This window comes from Sander vitreus, chromosome 14 (genome assembly GCF_031162955.1).
Source record: "Sander vitreus isolate 19-12246 chromosome 14, sanVit1, whole genome shotgun sequence".
Taxonomy (NCBI): Eukaryota; Metazoa; Chordata; class Actinopteri; order Perciformes; family Percidae; genus Sander; species Sander vitreus.
The window spans coordinates 1,866,138-1,893,608 of record NC_135868.1 but is presented as its reverse complement, the minus strand read 5'-3'; the positions used below and the strand labels follow the sequence as shown (position 1 = coordinate 1,893,608).

At 41.1% G+C, this 27,471-nt stretch overlaps 2 protein-coding genes across 3 annotated transcripts; one reads left to right on the top strand and one right to left on the bottom strand.

The window, feature by feature from the left end:
• Positions 1-449: 449 nt before the first annotated feature.
• On the bottom strand, positions 450-16,156 carry LOC144528555 (uncharacterized). Of its 2 annotated transcripts, none has more exons than XM_078267218.1 (4): positions 16,049-16,156; positions 13,858-13,911; positions 11,204-11,261; positions 450-3,396 (listed from the first exon to the last, which is right to left on the bottom strand). In XM_078267218.1, the coding sequence occupies exons 3-4, from the start codon at positions 11,259-11,261 to the stop codon at positions 1,130-1,132; spliced, it is 2,325 nt and encodes a 774-aa protein (XP_078123344.1). In that variant the 5' UTR covers positions 13,858-13,911; positions 16,049-16,156; the 3' UTR covers positions 450-1,129. The 2 variants fall into 2 exon arrangements, 1 of the variants encoding a protein (XP_078123344.1); XR_013502911.1 differs by lacking the exon at positions 450-3,396 and adding an exon at positions 9,896-10,655.
• LOC144528563 (uncharacterized) lies at positions 15,828-27,471 on the top strand. Its single transcript, XM_078267233.1, has 6 exons — positions 15,828-16,171; positions 16,364-16,565; positions 19,518-19,656; positions 22,024-22,164; positions 23,950-24,162; positions 24,604-27,471. Exons 3-6 carry the CDS (start codon positions 19,605-19,607, stop codon positions 25,935-25,937), a joined length of 1,740 nt encoding a protein of 579 aa, XP_078123359.1. The 5' UTR covers positions 15,828-16,171; positions 16,364-16,565; positions 19,518-19,604; the 3' UTR covers positions 25,938-27,471.

Genomic DNA, 27,471 nt, shown 5'->3' with positions numbered 1-27,471 from the left:
TGTTATGAACTAGTGTAAGCAATATTCACATCTTTTAGCTCAGTAAAATTTCTAATACCACACTGTAAAAATACTCTGTTACAAGTAAAAGTCCTGGAGTGAAAATGTTCCTTGAGTAAAAGTGTGTCGGATCATCTGGAAAATGTAGTTAAAGTATTAAAACATTGTAGAAATTGTAAAGGATCCAAACAGCTGTATGTTTAATGGTCTCATCATCTCAGCTGGACTTGTAGCCGTTATATTGTTGGCTAGTTTACTTTAGAATAAAACATCAGATTTAATAAGTGTTTTATGTGCAGAAATATTAATGTGTAAAGAAACTAGTAACTAAAGCTGTAACAGATGAATGTAGTGGAGTAAAAAGTACAATATTTCTCTCTGAAATGTAGCGGAATAGAAGTAGAAAGTGGCATGAAAAGAAGACTCAAGTAAAGTATAAGTACCTCAACATTTGGACTTTGTATACTGTCATCACAAACAAAGCTTTATTTATTTACATTTATTTCATTTTATTTATTTATTAGGACAGAGCACATCAACATTTCTGTAAATGTTTTAGTACTATTATTATTATTTAGTTTTTAACGATAGTCCTTTGGCAAGAGCAACAGGAAACAATACGACATTAGTATGAGTTAAAATGTACAGACAGTTCCAACTATTCTTACAACTTCACTTCTTTCACATCTAAAACAGCTTTTCAGCTTTGAGCATTCAGCATGTCTCTGTTCTGACAGAAAGTGTGATTAGTTTTGCTTTCATTTCTGATTTACACATATTAACGGATGAATACTGTGGGCCTACACACCTTATTTTAAATATAGGTGATTATGAGTGCATGTGAGGGAATATTGGTGTACAAATGAGTTTTGTTAATTGTCTCAATGCGCCGTACGGCCATCGGGCAAATGCGTCAATTCGGCTGCGGACACGATTGATATTATGGTTTCTGGTGGTTCAGAGATAAAATGTAAAAGTGTACTGCAGTTTATGGCTGGTTCTGGTTCTCCACAGTCCTCTCCATCAGCTTCTGTTTCCACGTGTTGAGTTTCTCTGCTGGCTGGAGGCTCTGCCTCTCCGTTCTCCTCAGTTTGACTGATGACCGACACATTTATGTGTTTTGAGCTGATCATGCCTGGCAAATCGTGTGGATGACCATGTGTTTTATCAGATTTAGCCAATGTGCAAATCTTCTACTACAAACAGAACAAGCAAATGGTTTCTCTTCTGTGTGAGTCATCATGTGTGTCTTAAGATGTGAAATGAAGTAAAATCTTTTCCCACACTCAGAGCAGCTGAATGCTTTCTTACATCTTGAATCATGTTTCAGAGAGTTTAAAGCTGACTGAGGTTCTCTGGTCTCCATCCAATCAGCATTGACAGTCTCAGGATCAGAAGAGTCTCCAGTCTGGTCTTCAGTCTCTGGTTGTAAAAGTGGATGTGAGTTCCTGGCTGGTTCTGGTCCTCCACAGTCCTCTCCATCAGCTTCTGTTACCATGTGGTGAGTTTGTCTCTGATGAAGCTGTGAGGACTGGGCTTCATCTTCATCATCTTCACTCTTCACAGGGACAAGAGTGAATGGGAACTTGGTGATATCAGCCTCCTCCAGCCGCTGAAGCTGCTCTCCCTCCTGACTGCCCCGCAATTCCTCCTGTTCCTCTTTAATGTGTGGAGGGGACTCTGGCTCCTGCTGGTCCACACTGGAGCTACACTCACCAACACCGGAAGTAGACGGTTTCTCTCTTGTATGATGTTTCATGGGACTTATTAATCGGATCTTCTGAGTAAACCCTGTAGCACAAACGGGGCCACTGAACGGTTTCTCTCCTGTGTGTATTCGTATGTGTACGCTCAGACTTGATGTATTACCAAATCTTTTCCCACACTCAGAGCAGCGAAACCATCTGTTATTTTTTAAAGACTTCAAAGCTGACTGAGGTTCTCTGGAGTCCCAATCATCACAACTGACTTTAATCTCAGGTTCAGAAGAGTCTCCAGTCTGGACCTCAGTCTCTGGTTGTAAAAGTGGATGTGAGTTCCTGGCTGGTTCTGGTCCTCCACAGACCTCTCCATCAGCTTCTGTTTCCATCGGACTAACACATTTATGTGTTTTGACATCAGAACGTGACACAAATCTTTTGTTACAAACACTGCAGCTGAATCTTTTCTCTCCTGTGTGGACTACCATGTGTGACCATAAACTTCCTCTCTGTGAAAAAGATTTCTTACAAACTGAGCAACTAAAAGGTTTTTCTCCTGTGTGGATTCTCATGTGTTTCTGTAAATGCCCACTCTGTGTAAACGATTTCTTACAGACTGAGCAGCTGAAAGGTTTCTCTCCTGTGTGAGTAATCATGTGTCTCTTCAGGTTTCCATTATCAGTGAAAGCTTTATCACACTCAGAGCAGCTAAAAGGCTTCTCTCCTGTGTGGATTCTCATGTGTTTCTTCAGATGTTGCTTGGCCCCAAATCTTCTCCCACACTCAGAGCAGCTGAATGTTTTCTTACATCTTGAATCATGTTTCAGAGAGTTTAAACCTGACTGAGGTTCTCTGGTCTCCTTCCAATCAGCACTGTTATCAGCCTCAGGTTCAGAAGGGTCTTCAGTCTGTGGTTGTAAAAGTGGATGTGGATGTGAGTTCCTGGCTGGTTCTGGTCCTCCACAGTCCTCTCCATCAGTTTCTGTTTCCATGTGTTGAGTTTCTCTGCTGGCTTGAGGCTCTGCCTCTCTCTTCTCCTCAGTTTGACTCTGAAGCTGTGACGAGTGAAGGATGACGCATTTATGTCTTCGGACCTGTTGACGCCAGATAAATCTCTTGTTACAAACACTGCAGCTGTATTTTTTCTCTCCTGGATGGATTCTCATGTGATCAAACAGATGTCCCCTGGTGCCAAATATTCTCCCACACTCAGAGCAGCTGAATGTTTTCTTACATCTTGAATCATGTTTCAGAGAGTTTAAAGCTGACTTAGGTTCTCTGGTCTCCTTCCAATCAGCACTGTCATCAGTCTCAGGTTCAGAAGAGTCTCCAGTCTGGTCTTCAGTCTCTGGTTGTAAAGGTGGATGTGGATGTGAGTTCCTGGCTGGTTCTGGTCCTCCACAGTCCTCTCCATCAGCTTCTGCTTCCATGTGTTGAGTTTGTCTTTGATGAAGCTGTGAGGACTGAGCTTTCTCTTCATCATCTTCACTCTTCACAGGGACAGGAGTGAATGGGAACTTTGTGATATCAGCCTCCTCCAGCCCTTGAAGCTGCTCTCCCTCCTGACTGCTCCACAGTTCCTCCTGTTCCTCTTTAATGTGTGGGGGGGGCTCTGGCTTCTTCTGGTCCACACTGGAGCTACACTCCTGCTGCTCAGGGGAAACCTCTTCTTTAACCACCAACAGCTGCTGCAACGCTGCAGGAACAGAGGAAAAACTGGGACTTCAAACGAAACAGACAACTGATACAACCCACCCCCAAAATATCTCATCATAATGATGGAAAATCCATTATCATCTTAGTAATTAGGTAACAGTAGTTATTATTTCTACACATCTTATGTGATATCAGATTCGAGAAGGTGAGGTTAGCAGTGGAGCGGGCAGGGACGTTGTTATGGAGTTATATTCCTATCTTTATTCAAGAGCACATTATTTCAATTTGAGAGCATTTCTCACTAATATTACGTTCAGATGTTGTAATAATTTCCCTCAAAACCTTGCTCTCACACTCAAATAGTCACTGCTCACGCTTGGATTTGCTGTGCTTGTGCTCAAACTTTGTGCTTGGACTCAGATATTTCTCCTTGCACTCAGGCTGATTCTGCGCGCTTGCAAATCTTCTCCTCTCGGATTTTTCCTGCGCTCTCGGATTGTTTGTGTGACAACCCTATCAAAATTCAGCAGCCAATAGAATGCCAGCTGTAGTGTTGACCAATGAAATGATCCCCGCCCCGTTGAGGGTGCGTTAGAACATCCGTTGCGGAGGGCTCCTCTGTAACCATGGATCTGTAACCCAAGTTTATTTACCCCCGCCGTCCATCGCTTTATTATTAGTATATGTCAATAATGTGCACAGAATGGTCGACGCTCTTTCACCTGCACTCATCAGGAAACGGGAGAACATAAAGTTACGTAGAGTAACATAAATTAAGTACATAGCATATGGCGCTAGCCATAGCTAGCCTAGCTTGATGTCCGTAAACAAATAGCTTTCCTTTATACCGGTAGTTTAGCTAGCTAGATTGAACGACATATGACGGACAGTATGTGTGTATTTACAACTGGTATTTAATGACCCCACTTTATATTTTTTCCTCGTTTGGTTAACCATGTTCCTGGGGATTTGGCTAATTTCAGACATGCTAGCATATAGCCTAGCTTGATGTCCGTAAACAAATAGATTTTCTTTATAGTTTAGCTAGATTGAACAACATATAACGGACAGTATGTGTGTATTTAATGACCCCACTTTGTTTTTTTTCCTTATTTGGTTAACCTTGTTCCTGGGGATTTGGCTAATTTCATGTTAGAGCCAGTAGTAAAACCTAAACTGTAATATAATTGAAAGAACACCATAAACTGGATTGTTTGTGTCCGTTTTTGATCACTGTTGTGTGTTGTTCATCAGAATTTAGTCTTCATTCCTTCATATAACATTAGTTTGAAAATGATGGATTCATATCAGTTTGTATAAAACATTGTAATGTTAAGTACAATTTTATCACTATAATAAAAACAAACCTAGAAATGATTTGCTCCTTAAATAGCATTTTTTTTTTTTATGAATACAAAGCAAACTGAACACAAAAAAACAAGCATTTTCTTTTCTTTTCTTCCAGTTGAGGTTGAAGGGCTCGACTAATCATAGCATGCATCATAGCAGCACAGTGTCTTATCACCAACCCATTAAAGTTAGAAGTTACCCTGCTGCTCCAGATCTACCTACTGTATGACTGACTACAGACTCCAACCATCTGCTCCAGATCTACCTACTGTATGACTGACTACAGACTACAACCATCTGCTCCAGATCTACCTACTGTATGACTGACTACAGACTCCAACCATCTGCTCCAGATCTACCTACTGTATGACTGACTACAGACTACAACCATCTGCTCCAGATCTACCTACTGTATGACTGACTACAGACTACAACCATCTGCAACAGATCTACCTACTGTATGACTGGCTACAGACTACAACCATCTGCTCCAGGTCTACCTACTGTATGACTGACTACAGAATACAACCATCTGCTCCAGATCTACCTACTGTATGACTGACTACAGACTCCAACCATCTGCTCCAGATCTACCTACTGTATGACTGACTACAGACTACAACCATCTGCTCCAGATCTACCTACTGTATGGCTGGCTACAGACTACAACAATCTGCTCCAGATCTACCTACTGTATGACTGACTACAGACTACAACCATCTACTCCAGATCTACCTACTGTATGACTGACTACAGACTACAACCATCTGCTCCAGATCTACCTACTGTATGACTGGCTACAGACTACAACCATCTGCTCCAGATCTACCTACTGTATGACTGGCTACAGACTACAACCATCTGCAACAGATCTACCTACTGTATGACTGACTACAGACTACAACCATCTGCAACAGATCTACCTACTGTATGACTGGCTACAGACTACAACCATCTGCTCCAGATCTACCTACTGTATGACTACAGACTACAACCATCTGCTACAGATCTACCTACTGTATGACTGGCTACAGACTACAACCATCTGCTCCAGATCTACCTACTGTATGACTGACTACAGACTACAACCATCTGCTCCAGATCTACCTACTGTATGACTGGCTACAGACTACAACCATCTGCTCCAGATCTACCTACTGTATGACTGACTACAGACTACAACCATCTGCAACATCATCAACAGCTGCACTTAAAGTCTCTTGGGGTCATATGGGACTCGGTTGTTCTCCATACTGCATCATACACTATATTATTTTTCTGTTTTGTTATATTAGTAGGCTACAGACAACACTAAGAATCATTACTTAATCACGGTATACATTATTCTGGTGTACACTGTTGACTTGACTCACTGCTATTGATTATACGTCACTTTAGCTTGCTACTACCTCATAACTTTACCTTTATTTGCTCTTGTATAGTTAGTTTATCTTCTACTAGTTGTATATACCTCCTATTTAATTCAATTATTCTTAACTTGTGTTGCAATACCTGAATCATCCCTCTTGTGAACACTAGGCTTATCTTATCTTTATTTTAGTTCATATCATAACCCTGCTCACAAACTCACATGTACTTGGGTCATCTGTTTGCCAATATCAATGTTCCTGCTACAGTAAATCCTACAGGCAGAGTGTACTGCTTCACAGGAGTAGGAACCATTTTTAGGTTTTGTGTCAAATATTGTACAGTTTGTTATGAATTACTCATTGTTTCGACAAGGTAAATTAAAGCCGTTTGACAACCTGCAAGTGTCCACTCTGGTAAATTTAATTGTACTGTTTTTTTTTTTATAAAGATTACAGAACATGAAAAACCTATTTGCCTTGATAAGGGTTTTAATTTGTTGCAAATATGAACATGGCTTTAATAATCTATCTTATTGCTCTGAAAAACTACAATGATTTAAGAAATATCAGTGATACTTATCAACATTTATTGAATTGATTGTATATGTGGGCAGACATTACAGGCACCTATTCATGTAAGCAGAGAACACAATAGTTTGTTCTCTCTTTTATCACTTGGATCATGCAGGTGATGGTGCAGAAACAGGGGTGAAGTCCTTGTAGATCTCTGGCACCTTGAGGACAGACAGATCCAGCAACTCTCCACTGTTGTCTTTGTATAGTGTGCTCCTATTTAAGACACATTCATAGACATCAACACATAAGATATTAGGTGTACATAGCTTTATTTAACATCATTACTATCGTACCTTACCTTCTCCGCTTTGGATTTGTGGACATCACAGTCATTTTCTCTCCCGGGCCTTGTTGTGCACCCTGTGAATTTAAGCAAGATAAAGAAATGATAAGTGTATGTAACATGATTTCACAATTAAATTATTATCAGACTTGCCAACGTTCTTGGTTAGTGCCACTGCTGCCTGCCCTCTGCACACAGGTGAGTACAGGGGGAACCAATGGGATTTTGCATTGGGAGTAACGTGCTGACTGGAACAACACAGTAGTGTGGTTGTAACACTGGTCCATGCACACGGTGCAGCTGTGATACAGCTCAACAGGGGTCCTTCAGCCCCACCTGGAAGAAGAGAAACTGAAACACAATACTTGTTCTTTCTGTTCAGTTTGCTTTGCATTGATTTCATTAGGGTAAAAATAAATAACTGCTATTTTAAATAGTGTTTTATTATAGGAGTGAAATTGTACTTACAACTTTCTATACAGATATATATGAATGATGTTATTGTTAAAATGTTATAAGAATTTAGAACAATATCTGAAAAACATACAACAGTGATGTAAAAACTGATACAAACAATCCAGTTTCTTTTGTTTTTCAGTTATATTACAGTTTAGGTTTTACTATTGCCTCTAACATGTCTGAAATTAGCCAAATCCCCAGGAACAAGGTTAACCAAACGAGGAAAAAATACAAAGTGGGGTCATTAAATACCAGTTAAATACACACAAACTGTCCGTCATATGTCGTTCAATCTAGCTAGCTAAACTACCGGGATAAAGAAAAGCTATTTGTTTACGGACATCAAGCTAGGCTAGCTATGGCTAGCGCCATATGCTATGTGCTACATTTATGTTACTCACCCTCATAGTTGTGGACCTAACTTGATATGTCCCACTTAAAAGCTTTCTCCCGTTTCCTGATGGGTGCAGGTGAAAGAGCGTCGACCATTCTGTGCACATTATTGACATATACTAATAATAAAGCGATGGACGGCGGGGGTAAATAAACTTGGGTTACAGATCCATGGTTACAGAGGAGCCCTCCGCAACGGATGTTCTAACATAAAACAAACGCACCCTCAACGGGGCGGGGATCATTTCACTGGTCAACACTACAGCTGGCATTCTATTGGCTGCTGAATTTTGATAGGGTTGTCACACAAACAATCCGAGAGCGCAGGAAAAATCCGAGAGGAGAAGATTTGCAAGCGCGCAGAATCAGCCTGAGTGCAAGGAGAAATATCTGAGTCCAAGCACAAAGTTTGAGCACAAGCACAGCAAATCCAAGCGTGAGCAGTGACTATTTGAGTGTGAGAGCAAGGTTTTGAGGGAAATTATTACAACATCTGAACGTAATATTAGTGAGAAATGCTCTCAAATTGAAATAATGTGCTCTTGAATGAAGATAGGACTATAACTCCATACGTTGTTCCTAGGATTGGGCATCGAGAAACTTGAAATTGTTTCAAAGACTATGACTCCAATGGAATCTATTGTTATTGGAATCATTTGGAAAAACAAAGTCTGATCATTGGTTCCAAATTTAACGCCCAAGTTTTGGTTTCCGTAGCGGCTGCCGTGCTTCCAGGCGCTTGTTGTGTTGCAGCCGTGGAGCACAGGATGCGATGCTCTAAAGTGTGGCTTTATTTTCATAGAAAACGACTGGCAAAACAGTAAATCACCATTGAATCAATATCCAAAAGTCTCTTTTAGCGCCATATCTAAACGTGCTTGGTCGGGACTCTTTGCGTCACTTTTTGACGTTTTGGGTCGGGACGTACATTTAAAACTGACACGTGGGACAAGAATGGGACAGCTACGTTTAGGAAAAGATGGTGGGTGGGGTTATAAAATGTATGTTTCAGTGACACACAGGACATGAACCGCGGTGTCCTGGGGGACAGTCCTGTGTTGTTTGACCCATCCACCCTACGGTTGGGTACCATTCACATTTTTATCGGATTAAAGGAAGGAGCAAAAGGAAACTACTCTCTACTGTGGTCTCACTACATACTACTCTCTACTGTTGTCTCTCTACATACTACTCTCTACTGTTGTCTCTCTACATACTACTCTCTACTGTTGTCTCTCTACATACTACTCTCTACTGTTGTCTCTCTTGATACTACTCTCTACTGGTGTCTCTCTTGATACTACTCTCTACTGTTGTCTCTCTACATACTACTCTCTACTGTTGTCTCTCTTCATACTACTCTCTACTGTTGTCTCTCTTGATACTACTCTCACATACTACTCTACTGTGGTCTCTACATACTACTCTCTACTGTTGTCTCTCTACATACTACTCTCTACTGTTGTCTCTCTACTGTGGTCTCACTACATACTACTCTCTACTGTTGTCTCTCTTGATACTACTCTCTACTGTTGTCTCTCTACATACTACTCTCTACTGTTGTCTCTCTTGATACTACTCTCTACTGTTGTCTCTCTACATACTACTCTCTACTGTTGTCTCTCTTGATACTACTCTCTACTGTTGTCTCTCTACATACTACTCTCTACTGTTGTCTCTCTACATACTACTCTCTACTGTTGTCTCTACATACTACTCTCTACTGTGGTCTCTCTACATACTACTCTCTACTGTGGTCTCACTACATACTACTCTCTACTGTTGTCTCTCTACAGACTACTCTCTACTGTTGTCTCTCTACATACTACTCTCTAATGTTGTCTCACTACATACTACTCTCTACTGTTGTCTCTCTACATACTACTCTCTAATGTTGTCTCTCTACATACTACTCTCTACTGTTGTCTCTCTACATACTACTCTCTAATGTTGTCTCTCTACATACTACTCTCTACTGTTGTCTCTCTACATACTACTCTCTACTGTTGTCTCTCTACAGACTACTCTCTACTGTTGTCTCTCTACATACTACTCTCTACTGTTGTCTCCCTTCATACTACTCTCTACTACTGTCTCTCTTCATACTACTCTCTAATGCTGTCTCTCTACATACTACTCTCTACTGTTGTCTCTCTACATACTACTCTCTAATGTTGTCTCTCTACATACTACTCTCTACTGTTGTCTCTCTACATACTACTCTCTACTGTTGTCTCTCTACATAGTACTCTCTACTGTGGTCTCTCTACATACTACTCTCTACTGTTGTCTCTCTACATACTACTCTCTACTGTTGTCTCTCTTGATACTACTCTCTACTGTTGTCTCTCTACATACTACTCTCTACTGTTGTCTCTCTACATACTACTCTCTACTGTTGTCTCTCTTGATACTACTCTCTACTGGTGTCTCTCTACATACTACTCTCTACTGTTGTCTCTCTACATACTACTCTCTAATGTTGTCTCTCTACATACTACTCTCTAATGTTGTCTCTCTTGATACTACTCTCTACTGTTGTCTCTCTACATACTACTCTCTAATGTTGTCTCTCTACATACTACTCTCTACCGTTGTCTCTACATACTACTCTCTACTGTTGTCTCTCTTAATACTACATCATCTTACAGCGCCTCAATCGAGCTGCTGCTCTGCCCGGTGCATTCCATACAGGCGTTTAAGGGAGATTTTTCAGTATCTGACTCTAAGAGCCACTGAGAAGGCGTCAGTATTTTATGAGTTGGGATTGAGAACAGGTTGCAGCTCCACCCCTCAAAAGAATCGCAATCGATAGAAACTGGAATGCCTTCTTCCACAGCGCCGCAGAGGAAGGTCTGCACAGCATTCCTGGATGGGAGAAAACGTGCTCTGGTTTATTGGCATTTCTTTGAACCAATCACAATCATCATGGGCGGTGCTAAGCTCCGGACGGAGCCACGGTGCCGCTGCTAAATAGTCTCAGGAAGGAACTTGTTTTGGTGGAACATGTGTACGTTCAAAAGTAGTTTTAGTCGTGCAGAAAACTCAGATTGGACAGATAAGTCTAGCTAGCTGTCTGGATTTACCCTGCAGAGATCTGAGGAGCAGTTAACCATAGTCTTCATAAATCCACCAGAGGTTAGAACGCCAACACAGAGAAAGAGGAAGGGGACGGACATCCAGCCGAAACTAGGCAAGAAATAACCCTTACTTGGTACCTAGCTTGATAAGCCTGATGACAACCCTGTATTAGAGATTGTATTGGCTCACATGAAAAGAATGATGTGTGATTTTCATCAATTCTTTCAGTTCCTTCATCAATTTTTTTCCAACATTTTGTTCCCTGGATTCACAATAACAGGTTGAGGTAGAATTGGGGTGAAAGAAAAAAAGATTACTACATTTCTTGGAATTACCTGCATGACGCTTCCATCTTAGCACCATAGCCCTGCTTCTTTTGTTTTTTCGTGGCATCTAAAGCATTAAAAAAAAAGCAATTCATATTCAAAATGAAAATTGTTATTCATATAAAGTAGGACACACTTAATACACTTAATTTGACAATCTTCATAGACCATAAAAATGCTTGATGTTTTCACTTGTACTTTCAATCTTTTTTCAAGAATAAACTGGTATGAACAAAAAACAACATTAAATATGCTTTAAAGGTACTGACAACATGCTTGTTACACACACAGGGACGCACAGCAGCACACACACACACACACACACACACACACACACACAGGGACGCACAGCAGCACACACACATGCAGAAGATTACTAATACAAATATTACGGTGCAAATCCTCCATCATAACAGCAATGCTCCAAGGTCCAAACGCGCCTGGCTTTTAAAGGGAATGGGAGATGATCTCTGATTGGTTGATTGCATGTTACGCCCAAAACACACCTCTGATTAATGAAGACACTAAGAACAACCCTTTTGAACCATGCGCCTGGCGCCCGGACCCTTTTTTCCCACCGTCTAACTAGCAAAAGTGGATTTGTATATTTGAGCTGTGACACATCAATCTACTGTCAGCTGATAACAGCTGACAGTAGATTGATGTGTCACAGCTCTGTGCCAGCTCCAAAAAACTGAAGAAACAACAACAATCCGCTCTCCGTCTCGCCTGTGACTCACGCAATCCTACGCCGCGTGGCGCTGCAGGTGGAGACGGTTAAAAGATACATTCAAGCAGCACATGGGGCTTTAAGTTGACATCCGCCATCGCGCCAAATGCAGGTAGAGATTAACTTTGGCGGGTAACATTGTAAAGTTAGTAGCCAATTTGGCCAGTGAAAACAAGTCAGTGTTTCCAGATTGGTCTGTTTTCCACCAAAAAATTTGGGTGGTTTTGTGTGTGTGTTTGGCTTGGTAATGTAATCTTTATCTTGTAGCACTAATCCTACATTTCCCATGAACAGTTACGCTGTGACGTGTCGGCTACGTGTCAGCGTGCCCTATCAATTACGAGCTACGCTGAAACTGAGGAGACGAAGGGAACTGCCCGAAGCAAACCAGAGGAGCTGAAATTGTAAAACGTAAGGTTAGTTAGGAAAAACACCCAAAAACAAACATGGCTAGTGGAAAAACCGAGTGGCTGGTATCTTTAAAAAAAAAAATCTACTAGCCGTGTTGGCTGGTGATCAAAAAAGGAACTCAAGGGTTAAAGCCCTGGCGGCACAAACGGTCCGCATACGTTACGCATTCAATGTAGCCAAAAGCACACGAAAGTGTAAAAAAAACAAATCACCTGAAATCTGACATCGTGGTTGTTAACGTGAGATGTGAGATGGTCTCAGACTTCAGAGTCTTCTAGTGTTTGGTAGGCGTTAGTGTTAACTGGGACTCCTTTCATCAGTCAGTAGCGGAGTTAATAGAAGTAGCCAAATGAATGGGAGGAGGCCTCGGGGGAGACCCAGGACTAGGTGGAGGGATTATATCTCCAACCTGGCCTGGGAACGCCTCGGGATCCCCCAGTCGGAGCTGGTTAATGTGGCCCGGGAAAGGGAAGTTTGGGGTCCCCTGCTGGAGCTGCTCCCCCCGCGACCCGACCCCGGATAAGCGGATGAAGATGGATGGATGGATGGATAGAAGTAGCCATATGAGACAGGCTTTTTTATGTAACATGAGCGCCATCATGGTGCTATTCTGCAGACTTCAGGGTAAATTCTTACACACCATCACCAGTCTGCAGTAGCCTGTTTCATGGTAAGTCGCATATACTGAGCTCCACTGTTACAGTTAGCTAAAGGTGTTCATTGTGATGATATTCTAGTATGCATGCAGTATATCCACACAGGATGGCCTCTAATTTTATATTAGAGACCAGTTTTGTTCGGTTTCTTTTGTTTTAGCTTAAATGAAGAAGCTCACCACGTTGTCCTAGCTTGCTAGTCTGGTTAGCCTAGCTTGATAACCTAACTTTTATGATACAACCGTTGCAACAGTAAACTGAATAATTTCTGTTTTCATTTTAGCTAACTGGCATTTTAGCTATTCTGCTATTTATCAGAATAAGCGGCCGTGATAGCCAACGAAGAGCGACGACTTCGCCTGTAACGCCGCACAACACAAGAGGGAGAGTACACACCCGCCACACATGCACACCAATATTCTGCTTTTATTCCGAATACGACAATATTCAGTCCTTCCAGAAAAATGCGGAGTTTTTTTGTGATTGTTGCGGGCAAAAATCCTTGATTATGCGGCACGTTTTCTTAAAAAATGCGATGGAATATGCGGGATATTTATGCAATATTATGGGAAAGTGGCTGCTCTTGTGTGAAGTAAACCCAACATTTGAACTTTCTGCTAAGATATATATGTGACTTTTTTTTGCAATGAAAATATGGGGATTATGACATCAAGCAAGCCCCGCATATTTTGCGCGGAAATCGGCAATTTATGCGGCAAAAGTACGGCTAGTTTGAAAAAAAGGGTTAGACAAAAACCCGGAATATTATGTGCATGTAAACGTAGTCACTGTAAAAACTCTTGCCTCCCTCATCTCAGCAAGTCAGCAGCCGACTATCCTGCTGTGTTGATTTAAAGGTTCCTCACCTTTCCTGCAAGTCGATGGCTCTCTTCAAACTCCAAACTCCTTCAAACTGAATACTGTAATGGAAAAATTACATAGACCATGATTTTCTTAACCATGATTGTTCATCTATTGAGTAAATTTTAATTATAAGTAGATCCTTAAATATGCCTCTGAAACATGTGTCTCCTAAAGATATTTCTTGAAACAGTCCTCCAGTTTAAAGACAGCTGAAAAGGGTATGACCCTGTGTATTCTCTACTACAAGCAGATGGCAACGACGCACAGGCGTCTGTAGAGATATGCAAAGGTCAGTTTGTCCAAAACCTAAGGTTGGAGCCTGAACCAATCTGTAGACGAGATAGATTCCCGACTTCTATTGAAGGACTTTTTTGACGCACTAGACAGATGTACAGGGACAGTTTTAGACAGCAGTGTTCAAGATTAGAATGTTTTCCAAACATGGTCGTGTTTTCTGCTGTGAAAATGGGATATAAGGAGATGGCATATGTTACGAGGCACAGATCGGCTGTCACTTTGTAACTCTGTTCATTGTTCATTGTGAATTGCTGTTCTTGTCACTGTTTGGTTGTTCTCTCGAGAAAATAATTAAACCCTTCCACCGAATACCTAAACTTTAATCCAGTTTGCAGCCTGTCTTTATTTTGTTTCAACAAGGTCTCTTCTTCACCCAAATTCCTCCCTCGCTGAACAGAAACTTCCACAACAATACAGACAGAGAGGTTTCAATTAGTGACTCAGAGCTGTTCCCCGATACGTTTTACAGGAGTGCCACGTTGTCCTGCTGTGCTATTTTAAATGTTCTTTTGAAATGCATCCTACAACAGAGGGTTCCTCACAGCCCTGTAACAGCTGGAACACACCGGGCGCGGAAGTGTTGCGTAGCGTAGATACGTGCCTGATCTGTGTGTGTGTGTGTGTGTGTGTTATGTTACTCCTATTTCAGTTCGGCTTGTTTTCATTCCGGCTAGTCATCGTTAAAAAAAACACACACACACACACACACACACACACAAAAAACCTATCCAGATAAATCGCGCCATCCAGATAAAGTGTGAATCTGATTGTGGTTGGATGAGAAGTATAACCATAAACCATTCTGACAGCCTATTGGTTTGTACGCGATCCATCGCACCTGCACACGACACAAATCACGTCACACTCCAGCAAGGAAACAGCAGACGTGTGTAGCCTAGTACGAAGATGTCCGTGACAGAGACTCAAGAGAACTTCAGCGAAATGTCCCGACCAAGCACCAGCGAGGAGGTTGGTAGCCGGGAAGACCAGCCAACCTTTCTACATCCCTGGCCGTACCTGGAAGAAGTTTTCGAAATGGTTGGATGCAAAAACAACTCCTTTCGAATGCGCCGCAAGCTCTGCGTACCCAAGTACCACGAGCTCATTGTTTCCAAAACTCGCCGTCTAATTTGAAAAAGCATTATGATATTTATTTTTTCCCCCTTACATTACTTTTATACTTTAAGTAGTTTAGAAACCAGTACTTTTACTTGAGTAAAAAGCTCGAGTTGATACTTCAATTTCTACAGAAGTCTTTTTAAACCCTAGTATCTATACTTCTACCTGAGTAATGAATGTGAATACTTTTGACATACTACAGCACACAGCGCCCTCTCTGATTGGCCCAACTCGCTGTTACCATGAAAATGAGCTTCTGCCATTTAAGGCTACGGTAGTTTCTGTACACAGTCTTGTACCTTTGCCTTTTTCAAAATGTTTTTCTGCGCCGAATTGCGATTCCTTTCCTAGCTGGTTGGCTCGGTTCCAGGCTTAAAACTCTTTATATCAGCACTTTTTTTTTTTTAAACATCAATGGAACAATTGAACGGGGAAAAACACCGGAACTGTTAAAAAAAGTGGGCGGTCACTGTTGAGCTCTATCGCCCTTGTATAAACAGAGAGAGAGAATAGAGACAACAACAACAACAACAACAACAACAACAACAACAACAACAACAATCACCACTCTGGTTTGGTTGAAATGAACCCTTAAATCACCCATTTACATGTGGAGATATGCTGGCTCTATACACGCTAAAAGTCCTGATTATTTACATGGAGTCTGGTGATGGATATCCTGTAAACCAACTAACTGAGGTACCTGCCTCGTCAGTCTTTTACAATGTTTAATGAAGGAATCAACACAATGAATGTGAAGAAGTAAAGGGACCAAACCTGCTCTGTGTAACCGAAGCTGAATCTCTGCTGAAAACTGCCAAAATACGTATTTTCTGCTGTACGCCATCTTGTTCAAAAGTGTGAAGTCAGCCGCAGTGAAGACTATAGCTTCCGGTAAAGGTTAGTTGCTTAAACTTCAAAATAAAAGTCCAGAAGTGTTTCAGGCTTTAAAATAAAAAACAACACACAAGCATGAAGATTAATAGTTATACGAGTTCTTAATAAACGACGTAATGTTTAATATAATATAGGTTAGCTGATGTTGTATGTTGTGTTGCTTCGGTTTGATTGTATGCATTTTCTTTTTTACAGACTAAAGTTACATTATCCGGGTCTGAAGGTGGTGGTGTGGAGCTAAAAAGCTGATGTTTCAATCCTCCAAAAAAACACAAAGAAGATGAAGAAAAAGAAGCTTCCGAAGCAGAAGTCGCGCAGTGTTCGGTTTCCTACAGAAAGAAACATCCCGGACGGCTGGATGTGGTTTTAAAAGCTGAACCAAAGCGACGCAGAGCAGGTTTGTTTTCTTCCCTCTGACCGGAAACGCGTTTATTGCTGCTAATGTGTCCGTGCTAAGCTAGCGTTAGCTGCAGCTAGCTCCTGCTAAAGGCCTGCTCACACCGGGGCTCGAAAAGAAGCTACATATTCGCTAGTGTTGGTGACTTTAAAGGTTCGAGCTTTTCACACCGAGTCCGACACGAACATCCGCGTTCAGCTTCGACTAATGGTCGTGGTTAATGACGATGTGTTTACTATAAACCCAGCTGTACACAGCGGAGCCGGGCTCGTTAGGAGTTATACGGTAGAAGAGTTACAGTGGAGGCGGGTTTGCTGGGTTACTTCAGAGAAACACAAATGCTGCACAAGTTGTTGTAATTTGAAGACTAAACGGTGGTGGTCAGTGTGTGTAAAACAGGAGAACACACACTTCCCTGGCTCTGCCTTTACTGCTGCACATACCAGATGTGACCACAGGGTGTCGCTGTTGACTAAGCAGTTGAACAACAAGACACCCTGGCTGGGTTAGGAAAACCGTTTCTCATTCACTCACTCACTCACTATTTCCTATATATATATAGTGTTTATTAAATAGTGAACAGTGTTTGGCAAGTTACTTCCAAAATGTAATACATTATAGATTACTAGTTACTGTCATTTGAGAGTAATTAGTTATATTACAATATTACTGTCTCTGAATTGTAATGCGTTACACTACTTTTGCATTACTTTTGAGTTACTTTCACCAAAATAACAGCGGAAGTATGACTCGGCAGGTAGCTTGTGAATTTCACCACCGGATCAACAAAATCTCCTCTTTATCCACTTTAATACATCATAGATTATTCATAATATTTTGTATAGTTAATATGAATATGCGTTTCCTCACTCACTATTTCCTATATATTGCGTTTGTTAAATAGTGAACTATAAGGGAACGGCCAGACCAGATTTCAGACGCTACACTGAAAACATCGTTGCGTCAGTAGATGCGCCGATTATTTGTGTGACAGAGGCACCATGTAAAGAATCAGAATCGGCTTTATTGGCCAGGTTTTGCGTAAACAAACAAGGAATTTGACTCTGGTTAATCTTTGCTCGCAAAGTACAACACTCACTTAACATATAAAGAATGAAAACACGCTATTTCTGAGCGTTCAACAGAGTGACTGCTTGCAATGTCCACTGTTACAAAACCAAAGCCTGCTCCATTTCTCCTTTTCAGTTTTCGCCGGTGCTTCTGCTTCTGCTTCTTCTTCTCCTCCGGGAAGACACGACAGCGTTGCATTGTGGGATACAGGGGTAAAATGTAGGGTTGCATCGTATGTACGCTTAAAGTAGGCTCCGTGCATTGTGGGTATTTTATATTGGACTGTATAGTGAATGGAATTAACCGCGGAGAATTTGAACACCGCTACAAAATGGATGGAGATCCTCCGAAAGGCACCGGGGGTTTGCCGAGAATTGCATCCACCTCACAGGCAGCGAAGAAATGCTACTACTGAGTTTAAATGTCCTAAAACTTTAGACGTCAGATCATTTATCATCATTGATAACAAGGCTACACGATATGAGGAAAATACCTGTTGCGATTATTTTGACTGATATTGCGACATGATTCACGATATTGAAGGGAATGATCATGTTTGTATCATTATTCTCATTTTCATTGACTAATATTAAATCTTTAAAAACTAAATGATTATAGTGTGATATTTTTTTTATTTTATTTTTTTTGCATGAATCTGTACCAAACAAAAGTGTTTGCTGTAGTCTGTAGGATAGGATTTGTAGGCCGGGACGTCTCTGCAGCACCACAATACTTTATTTTCGAATGGTTTGACACGTTTTGCCTTTAACAAATATTGCGCCCCTCTGCGATTTGGATAAAATTGTGATTAATCGTGCAGCCCTAATTGATAAACATATATTAAAAAAGTACTTCTTGAAAATCCTTCATTTTCCTTTGTGGATGCAAAATTCGGTACAACACCGGCCCCCCTTAGTGGCAGGTTTCCAGACTATTATATACAGTGTCTGTCTGTCTGTTGTCAGGACAGATCAGCCGCCGGTAGTCGGTTTTAGGCTTTTTGTTGAGCTCTATTATTTTTGTTTTTCATTCATTTTATTTTATAACTTCTGCCACGGAGGGTCTGATTTCGCCGTCAGTTAGCCACACGCTGCCACAGGCTATGGCAAACTGTTTAACATTTCATAGCTACAATGGATTATATTATATAATCGACCGGTACCGCCGAGGACGACTACTTCTTGTCCATTTCCAGCAAAACCGAGCGAAAGCAGAAGATCCATGTTATGTTCTTCTTTACAAAGTAAATAAATGTCAGACTGACATGTGATGTCATTCTTCTTAACAAACTATCAGTTTTTTAGTTTTTAGAAATGTCTCATGATATATTGTCTCTAGAACTTTAGTTTTTTGTTTAAAGGAAAAGAAAATCCCAATACTCAGTACTATCGGATCCCAATACTTCTAGAATCGCAATAAATGAAAACCACAATACAAATCCTATCAGCGCCCCTGTATCAGGAAAGAATCCAATCGGGACAAAAGCATATATCGTCCCGGCCCTACTAATCATAACCTCCATAGGAGGAAGTGATTTAAATAAAATGAAAAATTAAAAAGTAGAGCTCATCAGAGGTCTGACAGCAGCTGACCTTTCCTGACATGCACCCTTCTCTCCTGTGGGGGTTTCTCTGGAAAGTTGGCACCCACTATAAGTTGACGGTAAATCGAGGAAAATATTCCCATTCTTGAACTTATTACTTGTCCTGAAGAATCCAGAGTACAAAGTGCTCTCTGACATTGTGACAAAATGAAACAGATTGATACTGGATGATTGAGGTATATGATGCAGCCAGGCGTGTACCAAGCGACCAATCACGATGCCCGTTCTAGATGGTGATAACTTTTCTGTAAGTCATTTCTTTTTTTTTCCCCAAACAGGCTGGAGAGAACTCGAGGAGGACGGAGCTCAGACGGACGTTTGATTTTTGGCAGTTTGGGGAGGAAACTTCCAGGAAGCACTCTACTATGGACTCAAACGACTGTGACCCCACGTCCTTGCACTGTTTGAGCCTTCAGGGTAAGATGATGACAGCTATTAGGGTGGTTTCACATCTCTAGTTTGGTTCATTTGGTCCAGACCAAGGACAACAAATGATACACTGATTGTAGCATTTTCAGCCGTTTTAGTTCCTTTTCAAACCACAGTGACTGTGTTCAAATGCACAAAACATTTCGGTTGTTGTAGCTGTTTCCACGGCTAATGAAAGTGAATACTCCTCTGATATTCCCGTATACATGCAGCCGTGTAAAACGGAATGTTTCCAGACTTGTTGGAGCGTGTGAACACAGCGTCCCTCTTTCATTCCTTCCACCAGCTTCTAGAAAAGGTCGGCTCATATCCAAAAACCTGTTGATATCCGAGTCTTTGATAATGTTTAAAAGCAGCTGTGTTTATCCTTCTTATTGGCTGGTTGGTTTGTGTGCAGTAACCATAGCAACGCACAGAGCTCACTGTAAGTCGTAAACGGGCAAGAAGCCGTAAACTGTCACAAACTGCAGTAAAAACCCCAGATTGAGACGCAGATTCTTAATGCACTGTATACATGCCCAAAGAATGCCTCTAAAGCCTGAATAATGCCGGAATATCCCACATGTCTTAATAGGACATAGTCCAAAAATGTGCAGTTCTTTCAGCAGTTGGGACTGTCCAAAGTCGGTCAAAACAAACGGCTACCGAGTTGATTTGAAAGCAGACCGAGACCAACTCTTCAAAGGTGTGTCCGAGTGCGATTGCTGCATTCACACCTCCCCAAACTAACTGCAAAAAACAAACCGTAGCCCAACTCTTTATCCCCGCTGCTTTCAAGCAACCTTTAGACGCAAAAGCAAAACGGGATGAAACGATCACTGAAGCAATTGGCATTTACATTGGCATATTTTATTACATTATATATTATCTTATGTAGCCAAGGTGGAACTAATTGTAACACCTCATAATGCACACGTTTTATTTTTTATTAAACTAATTTCAGTTTCATAGCATTTCATTTTTTATTTTTTATTTAATACATACTGTGTACATATACTTATATTGTTTATACCTATACTTACATTGTTTAATATTCCATCTAGAGTGTGGACGTGCACCAACAACACCAAAACAAATTCCTTGTATGTGTTAAACGTACATGGCAATAAAACCTATTCTGATAACAGCTCTTCATGCAACAAATACTTTATCTTATGGCATTAGAGTACAAACACACTGTGGGCACGCGATCTGTGCTGCCTGCACGATCCATCACGCGCGATAATCCTGTTCCACGCTTGCGCACCTTTGCACTGCGGGAATTTCATTCATTTCACAGCGCTCGCAAAGGGGAGTGTGGAGGGGAACTGAAGGTTTGCAGTGACAGAGACTCAGACTTCATTCCACATGTAACCAAAATGGTATATGTTCATGTAACATGTAACAACTGCTTTATTATTTTGGAGTGGCAACCATGTAAACCCCTCGTAATGCATAGCATAAGCTACATTTAAAAACATCACAACATCCCCACACTACATGTCACAAAAATAACAATGTCGCCAAGGCATAGTGCACGGACGTCGATATGCGGTTTTGGATCAGTGACAATAAGTACTTAATTTAAATATCTTTATAAAACAGACCCGCCATTAACTGCATAATGAATAATAAAATGTAGCCTACAAAAATATGCCGCCAGTTGCGCCACCTGGCCGTCAAGTTTTTCAACGCATGCGTGATACAAATAGTGTAGGGAAACCGTCACGTTTTCTACTACGTATTTATGCGCACGCTGATATATTTATGGGTATGGTAACTCAACTACCACTGATACGACCAAGCTCTGTAGCCAGAATCTGTACCCGGCTCAAGGCCCCCTATTCTCGGGTAACTCAACTACCAACTACCGCTGATAACTACTTTCACAATAATGTTATTATTATTATTATTATTATTATTATTATTGTTAAACTTTCCAATTAATCTGCGGTTCACATGCATTCCGAATCATGAGTGTTGATCCATACGGACCACGGATCAGCTATGGTCCGTCACACCACTACTGCACACCCAACCTGCTCCAACATGTTTGAGATAGTCTCGCATTGCCAGACGAGAAAGGTCTAGCTACACCACAGATGCATTCTATAATAGGAGAAGAAAAACGCTCTGGGATGTTTGCATTCGTTGAACCAGTCAATTGTCTTGGGCTGCGCTAAGCTCCAAAAGCAGCGACGGTGGCTCTGCTAAATAGTCTCGGGAAGGAACGTGTTTTGTGATGTTTTGTCTATACTACTATTAAAAACCCAGATATATTTAGTAAACATTCCTTTTAAGGTAAACTAAAGCAACATGGAATTGCAATAGTAAAATGTCCAAATATACAATAATAATTGTTAATTTGTATTCCAGACATAAAACGGGTTGTTGTTGTTAAAGAAGAGCAGCAGGAGTGTAGCTCCAGTGTGGACCAGCAGGAGCCAGAGCCCCCCACACACATTAAAGAGGAACAGGAGGAACTGTGGAGCAGTCGGGAGGGAGAGCAGCTTCAAGGTATGGACAAGTTATGAAAACGTCATGCAATTAGTTAAACCCTTAAAAGATTTGGAAAAGTTTGGAAGAAGTCATGGAATTAGTACAAATCTTTGGAAGTTTTGGTTAAAGGAGAATTCCGGTCGATTTCAACACATAGCTCTGTTGTTTGTAAATTTGGAGTGCTGTCAGTAGCGAGAAAAACAAAAACGATCAGTGTTGCCTACACCGTGTTATCCTCCTGCTAGCGTTAGCACCCACGAGATTGAAACCGGGCAAGTTTTAAACGTGCTTTTAGCCTCTTACCATGTTCGAAATGTCATTACAAGTGCCTACCCATGTGAAGTGATTCCTTCTGAGTGAACACAGTGAATCTGACTGCAGTAGATGTGAAAGAAATGCATAAATGTTGTGCTAATTCAGCTCTGTTTAGTTCCGGTGTTCAGACGGCAAGACGAGTGCATCGGGACCGTCTACAAACTACAACACTGAAAAGAGATACAAAAATATTTTCAAAAATATGCTTATTTTTTAAATAAGTACTGTAGTACAACTAGCAGGAGACACGTTATAATTAAGGTAAGTTTGGAGACACTACCTTATTTAATCATTAAATTAATAAATATTTTTGTTGTATCTCTTTTCGGTGTTGTAGTTTGTAGACGGTCCCTAAGCACTCGTCTTGCCGTCTGAACACCGGAACTAAACAGAGTTATGAATTAGCACATTTATGCATTTCTTTCACATCTACTGCAGTCAGATTCACTGTGTTCACTCGGAAGGAATCACTTCACATGGGTGATATTTGGAACATTTTTCTCGCTACTGACAGCACTCCAAATTTACAAACAACAGAGCTAAGTGTTGAAATCGACCGGAATTCGCCTTTTTAAGTAATGGAATTACTAAAATAATTGAAGGTTTTAAAAAAAGTCATGGGATTAGTAAATCCTTCAATATTTTGGAAAAGTTATGAACGAGTCATGAAATTACTAAGACCCTTGAAAGATTTGGGAAAGTTTGGAAATGTCATGGAATTACCAAAATTCTTGAAAGTTTTTGGAAAAGTCACGACATTAGTAAAATTATTGAAGGTTAGGTAACTTCTGGTGTGACCCTGGGATTTAAGGGTTCCGACAGTGGTTAAATTGTTAATCGGGTACAATTAGTAATATCCTTCTATGTTTTGGAAAAGTTATGAAAAAGTCATGGCATTACTGAAATCCTTGAAAGTTTTTGGAAAAGTCATGAAATCAGTAAAATTTAAGGTTTTGAAAAAGTGATGGAATTACTAAAACCTTTGAACGTTTTGGAAAGTTTTTTTTAAAAGTCATGGAATTAGTACAATCCTTAAACGTTTTGGTTAATGAGGTAACTTCAGGTGTGGCCCTGGGTTTTTAGGGTTACGACGGTTACCTGGTTTGGAATTGGTTACCTGGGTACTTATGCTGCACACCTAACCTGCTCCAGAGGTATAGGTTATGTACGAGGTACTCCTGCAGTGCCAGACGAGTAAGGTCTGGCTACACCACAGATGCATTATATTTTAGGAGCAAAATAACGCTCTGGGTTTTTTCATTTCTTTAAACCAATCACATCTTGGGCGGCGCTAAGCTCCAGACTCAGCGTCGGTGGCTCTGCTAAATAGTCTCAGGAAGGAACTTGTTTTGGTGGAACATGTTTTGTTCAAACTACTACTGAATACCCAAATATATTTAGTTAACTGTAATTTAAGACCAACGCAATATGAAATTGTGGAAGTAAAATGTCCAAATATGCAATAACAATTGTTAATTTGTATTCCAGACATAAAACGGATTGTTATTAAAGAAGAGCAACAGGAGTGTAGCTCCAGTGTGGACCAGCAGGAGTCAAAGCCCCCCCCACACATTAAAGAGGAACAGGAGGAACTGTGGAGCAGTCAGGAGGGAGTGCAGCTTCAAGGGATGGAGGAGGCTGATATCAACAAGTTCCCATTCACTCTTGTCCCTGTGAAGAGTGAAGATGTTGAAGAGGAAGGTAGGAACAACGTGGATGCCATTATTTAACCTTTGTGTTGTCCTCCGGGGTAAACATTTAAAATGAACTCTTTTTTTTTTTTAGACACTATTTCTGAAGTTGTCACTTTTTTCCCGCGCTTTTTCTAACAACTACCGGATTCACCACTATCATGACTTGAAATTAAATTTCTGATGTAGAAACTTTGAAAGGACAACAGCAGGATTAACATGTTTTCAGGGGGGGAAACAGAAATAATCTGCAAAACTGAAGAGCATAAAAGTTCAAAAGAAGCTGGTTTATTTTATTTTGAGAGTATAAAACATGACTAACCGTTTCTGAAGGATCTAGCACAGAAAATGTCTAACTAGTTGTTCTAACTTTCATTTTATGTTGCATTATGTTACAGTTAGCTACCGCTGACCCACAAATATTTTTCTTTCTTTTATCTCACTTGAACAGGGCTTCATCAGAGACAAACTGAACACATGGGAAGAGAAACTGATGGAGAGGACTGTGGAGGACCAGAACCAGCCAGGAACTCACATCCACTTTTACAACCAGAGACTGATGATAGCGTCGATAGCGATTTCTGGAAGGAGAGCAGAAAACGTCCGACATGTTTGAACTCTCTGGAACATGAGGAAGTTCCTGTCAGTGCTGACAAAGAAAAAGATTCAAGATTTAAGAAAACATTCAGCTGCTCCGAGTGTGGGAAAAGTTTTGGCCGCAAGACACGCCTAAATAGACACATGAAATGTCACACAGGAGAAAAACCTTTCAGCTGCTCAGTTTGTAAAAAATCTTTTTCAGAGAATGGAAGTTTACAGAAACACATGCGAGTCCACACAGGAGAGAAACCATTCAGTTGCTCAGTTTGTAAGAGACATTTTGCATGGAAAGGACATTTTCAGAGTCACATGAGAATCCACACTGGAGAGAAACCTTACAGCTGTTCATTCTGTGATAAAGCTTTCCGTGAAAGTGGGAATCTTAAGAGACACATGGCCCTCCACACAGGAGAGAAAAAATACGCCTGCAGTTTTTGTGACGAAAAATTCACCTGGCCTCAACAGCTCAAAATCCATCAGTGTGTTGGTCGACAGACTGGAGACTCTTCTGAACCTGAGACTGATGACAGTGCTGATTGGAAGGAGACCAGAGAACCTCAGTCAGCTTTAAACTCTCTGAAACATGATTCAAGATGTAAGAAAACATTCAGCTGCTCTGAGTGTGGGAAATCATTTGGCACCAACGCACATCTGAAGAGACACGCGATAACTCACACAGGAGAAAAAGCTTTCAGCTGCTCTGATTGTGGGAGAAGATTTGGCCGTAAGGCACATCTGCAAGAACACATGATGACTCACACAGGGGAGAAACCGTTCAGCTGCTCAGTCTGTGAGAAATCTTTTGTATGGAGAGGACGTTTGTTGAAACACATGAGCATCCACACAGGAGAGATCCCTTTTGGCTGCTCATTTTGTGATAAAAGATGTTGGCACAAGTCGGATCTGAAGAGACACATGATGACTCACACAGGAGAAAAACCCTTCAGCTGCTCAGAGTGCGGAAAAAGATTTATACAGAGGGCACAACTGACACAACACATTACAGTCCACACGGGGGAGAAGAATTACAGCTGCAGTGTTTGTGATAAAACATTTGCCTGGGCTTCACAGATCAAAAGACACAAATGTGTCGGTCGTCAGTCGTCACAGCTTCATCAGAGTCAAACTGAGGAGAACAGAGAGGCAGAGCCTCCAGCCAGCACAGACCCAGACTGCATCTCATAACACTTACCTGATAGCTCCTCGACTCCTCGGTCCTCTGCTGAACTGGAAGTTGTTCTGTCCCTCCTCAGTGAAGGCCGTCTCAAAGCTCTTATTTCTGCCCTGAGCAGTGAGCAGTGAGCAGCGAGCATCGAGGAGCTCTAAGCGAGGAAACACGAGAGCAGCCTACCTAGAAGCTGTGCAGCTGAAGGAGTTGCTAACTCCGGCCAAACAGCAGGCGTATTCATGTGACGCTTCAGAGGAAAGGACGTCTCATCTCCCTTTGCCTCTCTCCTCCCATGATTTCCTCGCGTCTCTCCCGTGGCTCCTCGGTGGGAGGGACTAAGACGCGAGGAAGGGAGACAAGTGGACGAGTCGAGGAGGCAATTTAAGGGCTATGACATGCAACCCTGGACTACGAAGCAAGTTCAACATTCTCATGATATCTTCGCGTTGTCACGCTTCACTAGGGCAGGGTACCGAATTCAATTCTTTTTAGGCACTGACCGAATTGCATCCTTAGTATCGAGTATCAAAAGATGCCCCCCAACTCCAATACCTAAGGAGAAAATCTCATCATCGTCAGGGAGCCAATCAGCATGCAGCATGCTTCTACCAAGATCTTATGTTTGTAATTGGCTGTCCAACGTTACACGTCATAGAGGCACGCAGGAAAAATTCTACGTTACGCAGAGATGGTAATAAGAGAGAGCTCACGTAGTAGAAGCTGAAAAATAAAGTCATAAGATTTGTGCCGTAATGTTGTAATTTCTTTTTGTTTTATAAAATTAGTATCGGAAAAAGGTATCGTTCAGGAACCCGGTATCTAAGTCATGGTATTGGTACCGGTATCAAATATTTTGGAACCATACCCAGCCCTACGCTTCACTGACCTTTTTGTTTCATAAATTTGGTTCAACATTATTTATATTGTGTTATGTGTTCAATAAGTGTATATTCTTCTATAAACCTGGAGTTATTTAACATAAATCGACATCTAACTGTGAACTTATGTGTCTGAAGCTTTTCTCATGTTAGCAGACACGCTAAATATCTTCCAGCGGCATTAAATAAAATGGGGGATCACTGCGGCGAAAAAAATATTGAGCTGCTCTGAGACTGGAGACTTCTGAACCTGAGACTGAGGACAGTGCTGATTGGAAGGAGACCAGAGAACCTCAGATTTAAATAATGGAAATAATAATAATAAATGTGTGAAAAAAAGACTGGCAGCAGTGTGGTTTAATTCAGTGAGTCACTTCAGTGTTCAATAACCTTAGTGTAAGAACCTTTTTTTTGTTTGTTTTGGGTGTAGGACACAAATTGTCCACTGGTGTCACTAGTGTGCTTTTGAGTGATGTCTATTTAGGTAGGAACCTTGCAGCAGGTAACGGGGTGCTGTGAATCAGAGGAGCACAAATAATTTTGGACCGCATCAAATCGCTACGCACTGCAACGCACATGTGGATGTGTAAATGTTTGTTGATGGAGCTTAATGGACACGTGGATTTTTGCACATTCATTCAAAGAACATTGTGATCAATAAATGTCCATCAAA